The sequence below is a fragment of the Eurosta solidaginis genome, chromosome 2 (genome assembly GCF_040869045.1).
Source record: "Eurosta solidaginis isolate ZX-2024a chromosome 2, ASM4086904v1, whole genome shotgun sequence".
NCBI lineage: Eukaryota > Metazoa > Arthropoda > Insecta > Diptera > Tephritidae > Eurosta > Eurosta solidaginis.
This window is the reverse complement of record NC_090320.1, coordinates 43,732,177-43,738,176: the sequence shown is the minus strand read 5'-3', so window position 1 is coordinate 43,738,176 and position 6,000 is coordinate 43,732,177. Positions and strand designations below refer to the sequence as shown.

Genomic DNA, 6,000 nt, shown 5'->3' with positions numbered 1-6,000 from the left:
ACTTTTAAATGACTGTCTTTGAAAAGTGGGCGGTGCCTCGCCCATTGTCCAAAATGTTACTAGTTTTCTATTCTGCGTCATAAGGTCAACCCACCTACCAAGTTTCATCGCTTTATCCGTCTTTGGTACTGAATTATCGTGGCTAGCTTTTCGTAACACTCTCTGAGTCGCTCAAACTTAAAAGCTCTCTTGTCTGACTTTCTACAAAAAGATAACAAATCAATTTATTTTGAACATGTATGTAAGTATATACGCTTTAGAATAACCATGAAAACTTGATATAATAAATATAACGAAGTTGTATACTTAAAGGATAATACCAAAGAAAAAATTAAAAATTTAGTTTCACCATCCATTTTAACTATCCCAATCAATGCTTTGTCGATTAAATATAATATTTAATGTATCATTGGCAGCGATGCATCGTGGATCCTAAAAAAATAAAGAAAAACAATGTATCAAAACGTCTTCAGTTAAGTAACCTTAATAGCTTTTTTATTGCATCGTATGAAGTCGGTGTTATTATTTCTAATTCACCTTTTTGATGCCACGGCGTATACTTGACTTTTGCAAATTCATAACAAAATTCACTTTCACCGGACGTTTTTCCAACACCTCAATCAATTCGAATATGAAAGCCTCTGTAATGTATGTTTTAAAAAACAATTGAACGAATTTCAGTTTCGAACATTTTTTCAGCAATGTCAATATATCCTTCGGTGTTAAAGCATCCATTTTATAAAGTGTCAGGCATGTAAGTTTGCGTAGATTTTCAAAACCATCCACACAACCGGGTGTAAATTCAAAATCACCATCGCATGCCAACTTATTCAATTCACGAAATTGGGTAAGCATAAATGTTGCATCCAACGGTACTTGCTGTAGTGACTCCATAAAAATGACTTGGATATGATGCGCTCGATGATTGCGTAAATCGATAAGAAATCGCCGTATATAGCCATAGGCGAAAATCTTTGTCAATTTAGGTAAACGTGCAAGCGATTCATAACGTCGATGTTCTGGTAATGTAACACGTAATTTATCTAAATTTCGACAATAGCGACCCAATTCGGTGAAAATTGGCACAAGTCGTGTATTCGTGTATGGCTGCTGTATATCGAGTGTACATAAAAGTTTAGCACTTTTGAAAACATGCACCAAATTTATCGGATCTAAATTTTTACAATTCGATATATAAAGTGCGCGTAAATTTGTGAGAAAATGTAAACCACGACCTGGAAATGGAGAAAAGAATGCAATATTTAAATTAGGGCTGTGAACTGCATCCGGATAAACCGGATATTCGAGTAACCGGATAGCTAAGCAAAAAATCCGGCTATTCGGATATCCGGATTTGTAAATGGAAAATCCGGATATCCGTATGTACGGATACTGGAATATAAAAGTTTAAAATCTGCATATCAGAAATGAACGAAGCAAACATCGAAATATGTTTTGTAGATTATTACATTATTAAGAAAATAGTTGACCATCATATTTCATATTTCTTAATACGATCCTTTTTTGTATTCACTGTTAATTGATTTAAATGCCCCACGAATTTATTGTTATTAATGTTAAATAAAAAAAGATGGTACATAAATTTCTTGCTTTCACTGGATATCCAAAAATACGGTTATTAACCGGATCTTCATAAATCCGGATATCCGGATAGTTTCACAAACGAATATTAACTGGATATCCATGCAGTCCGGATTTTATCCGTGTCAACGGATAAACAGCTGATCTAATGTTTACATGCGCAATTCGCAATCTTCTCTTGTGATTTGTGCATCACTAACAAACTTTAAGGCCCGGTTTATCAGTGGTTGGTTAAGCTAAGCTTAAACTTAGCTTGCTTAAACTCTAGTCAAATTTAAACTCCAGTTAAACTACTGAGCAGTTTTTCAGTCACAGTTTAAGGCCGCCCTTGGGGGTATGCTGTTTTGTGCGGAAACATTGGTTTTTTTATTATCTAGATAATTTGTAGATACGGCAGCAGCTGGATTTTGTTTACCCAACAAACATGAAATAAATTCTCCCGCGAAATATATATCTAGTTCTGGAAGTGATATCCAACATCATTACTTAATTATTCTTAAACCAGATAGTTCTCGAGTTGATATCCAACTTCATTCTCCCGCCACTATCCAACCTTTGAGAAATTTTTTAAAATTAAAAGTTTTCCAGTTGATCTCCAACTTCATTAATATTTTCCAGTTATTATCCTAATTTCGAGAGATTTTGAGAAATGTACAGTTCTCAAATGAATATTCAACCCATTTTTCCAGTTGATATCTTACATTATATATCGAGTTGGGGTGGAGTTGAAAAAAATCTCCAAGGTGGTACCACCAAAACCAACAGCTATTATTGTGAGAAATAAACACCTGGTTGATAGCAGTAATGAAGCGTAATTTATCAAGAATAAATGATATAGGCGGCCGCCGTGGTGTGATGGTAGTGTGCTCGGTCTGCCACACCAAAGATCCTACATCAACATCATTGAATCATACATTTGAGTCCAGTTAGAGAACCGCAAGCTGTTAATTACATTTTTTCAACTTAAGTAATAGCATATTTTGCTTTATAAAAACTTCACTCTTTTGCTGAGTACGCTATGATTCTCGAGTTGAGCCACTGTTTCGAAACAACTTTTGAGATTTTAGAAGTATGCCTAGTTATCAACATGAGCTCTAATGGTACTCATGCCCAAATGCTTGTTGGGTATATTCGACGCCATTTCGTACGAACGCAAATAACTGATAGGTTAACTAGAGTTTAACCCTGGCAGATCGGCAGCTTAAGCTTAGCTTAAACTTCTGTTAAAGTAGACTGAAAAACTGCAGAATAAGTTTAAGCGTAGTTTAACTGACAAACTGAGTTGAACTTGTACTGAAAAATCGGGCCGGCCTAAGGTAAATAAATGTAATTATGCTTAGTATACGTTACCAGTAATTGCATTATTGTTCGACATATCCAATATCATTAGACCCGTAAGCATTGTTATCATATCCACATCTTTATCTGTCAGTTTACAACTTTGTAAATATAATTCGTTTAAATATTTGGCGCTAGCGAATAGTTCGAACAATTGAAATGACACACGTGTACCGTTAAAAACGATACGTCGCAGAAGCACACAATTTCCGGTCATACCTTTGAGAAACTTCTTACCGCGTGTCGTAATTGTGCATGGCGTATCGGCGCGTAATTCTTGAATTAAAGGTCCAATAAGTTTTGAAAAATTCTCAATATCCTTAACTGACATTTGCCAAAGATTTTCCATACGAAATAGCGTATATTGTGATGCATCGCTCGTTTCAAATATCTTACGAAAACGTTTACACGTACAGGCCAATTTTACACGATCTTGTGCTTCTAATTTTTTCCAAACACCCATAATTGTATCGTCATCCAGTCGAAGTAATTTAGTATGTTTCACTTTTAGATATGACATTCTATGAATTAAATAAACAGGATATAAATGACAATTCCCACAAAAAGAGCAATACTTTTTTGTATCCAAACCTTAAGGCTTCGAAGCACAAAGTTTAGAATAAAATTAGAATTGCGAATGTTTGTATTATTCTGAATCCGTATTAAATTTGTTTAGCCAAATATATCGATTTTATATGTATGAATATAATTTAACACACGCATACGAATTTAATAAAATTTAGATTTTTTTTAAATTATTTTCATAAAAATGTTATGCACATGGAATTGAAATAATTGAAAATGTCTTCAAAATGTCTTAAAAAAATTAAGATGGAACTTTTGCCAGGTTGATTTGTAGATTATGTAGCCTTAAGGCGAGTTCAGTACCAGGTATTGTTATGCCAACAGTTGATTGCTTTTTCTTGATAATTTTCCATACAATGATTTGTACAACAATATGCCAGTTAATCTAAATCAATGAAAATTTTGTTTACTTGAGATTCTTCTGCACGGCGAATTGGTTGAACTCGCTTTGCCATCACCTTGTATGGATTCGCCTTATATAGCCCGAAAAAAAGTCTTAAGTTTTCATATGTAAATCAAGGCGAATCCATACCAGGTGGTGGCAAAGCGAATTCAACCAATTCGCCGTGCAGAAGAATGTCAAGTCAAAAGAAAATTTTAATTGATTTCGATTAACTGACATATTAAAGTACAAGGCACTGTATGGAAAATAATCAAGAAGAAGTAATCAATTGTTGGGATAACAACACCTGTTACTGAATTCGCCTTGCATGTAAATGTAGAATACCTGCCTAACATTCCAAAGATTCAAAGAACAGGAAAACTGACATCAAAAATACCTAAGGCAATTTTTTTGAACAGGGTCGCCCCTCGGTAATGATTTGACTCGACCTGGGGCCGTATTACGTGTTACGACACGTGATCGGTACTGATTTTTTAAATCACAATAGCTCTGAAATGGTGGATCGGATTAATGGCATATGCCAACTATCGACAAGTTGTAGTTGTTACATCCATAACTTATTATAATTTTTAGAGATAGTTTGTCAGTTGCATAGTTATCGCTGATCATAACACGTAATACGGGCCCTGGGAGTGTATTACTGCCTTGTAAAGCTTCTAACTTTAAAAACATCTGCTTTAACAGATGCCAATTTAAGTCGAAATAACAGATGTAGGTACGACAAATTAAAAAAAATTAAAGCAGTAAAACACAAATTGGAAGATTAGCTAGGCCTTAACCGTATAATTTTGTTATTTAAATATTGACATTTTAGACGAAGACCGGTGTATCTGTATTAGGCAAAGGTAACTTCGATATGACAAATCGAAAGAGCAAAAGGCAAGTCCTAAGTTCTTGAGGCTGAAATTCATTTGGAAAATATCAGAGCACAGAGGCAATAAAAAACTGAAGACTGCAGAATAGAGAAGAAAGACCAGAAGTTCTAGAAGAATCCGTACAAAGTACCATATGTCAAAAGCAAAAGATTGGAAGCCCCGTCTTATAAGCAGTTATTCATATAGATACTGTGACGAATATTAGCATCACCAATCTGCTACTAAATAAAAGCGAGCCACACATGTGTACATGAACACATCAATCTTCATTTACACACATATATAGAAGGCAACGAAGAGATATTTCACGCACACACTTGTGGTCTCAGCCGAAGTAGTTGCTCACACACATACACGCACATGACTATGAGAAACGCATAAACTACAAATATACATGTATGTATATAGCTGGTAACCAAGCAAAAGATTGTAGAAGGTGAAACGTCTAGACCTTTGAAGAAATATATGGACAAGGCAGCGCGAGCTGAGGTATGACTAATCAGTTTTGATTTGAACACGCTATTGGTTGTGAAGTATAATTGTGAAGTACTATTCCCAAAGTAATCTAAATAAAGACCAGTTTGCAATACTAAATATTAGAGTGATTTATTCAACAGTTTTGTATGTGAATGGGCAAGGCGAAATATGTTTCAATTGGTAAGTTTGAAGTTCCTTTATATTTACAAACGCAACATCTTGCGTGATTGTGGCGATGTTACTGGTATGCATAAGATTGCGTTGGACGCTGACTGTTATAGTCACCGGAATGATTTGGGTATCAACTGGCTTTAATTATTACCTTGGTATTGCTCTCTCTACACCTTTGAGGATTTCTTCCTCAGTTACAATAATAATAGCAATAACAACAATAGTGGGTAGGGAGGGAAAACCAGAAAGAGATGAGAAGGGGCTAGAATGCCCCAGCACGTAACTGAGCTTAGAATATTCCCGCTCTAATATCTGCCTGTCAAAAGAGTTACTAAAATGCACTGATCCGAAGGTTAAAAGAATCCAAAAACGTCTCCGCGGCAGTAAAGCTGGAGCTTGCTGGTTTCATATCCGGGAACGCTATGCCCACATCCGTATATAACACACCCGTTCACCATGAGGAGTGTTGCTGTTACAACGAATCCAAGAAACCATGAGAAGTGCCTCATCTAAAAATTTAGATTGCCAGGTTTTTTTAGCCTTGACTTT

The 6,000-nt window shown here is 35.3% G+C and overlaps 1 protein-coding gene across 1 annotated transcript; it reads right to left on the bottom strand.

Moving 5' to 3' along the window:
* Window positions 1-277: 277 nt before the first annotated feature.
* Window positions 278-3,460, bottom strand: LOC137242082 (uncharacterized). Its single transcript, XM_067769451.1, has 3 exons — window positions 2,953-3,460; window positions 538-1,235; window positions 278-432 (listed from the first exon to the last, which is right to left on the bottom strand). The coding sequence occupies exons 1-3, from the start codon at window positions 3,458-3,460 to the stop codon at window positions 358-360; spliced, it is 1,281 nt and encodes a 426-aa protein (XP_067625552.1). The 3' UTR covers window positions 278-357.
* Window positions 3,461-6,000: the final 2,540 nt, after the last annotated feature.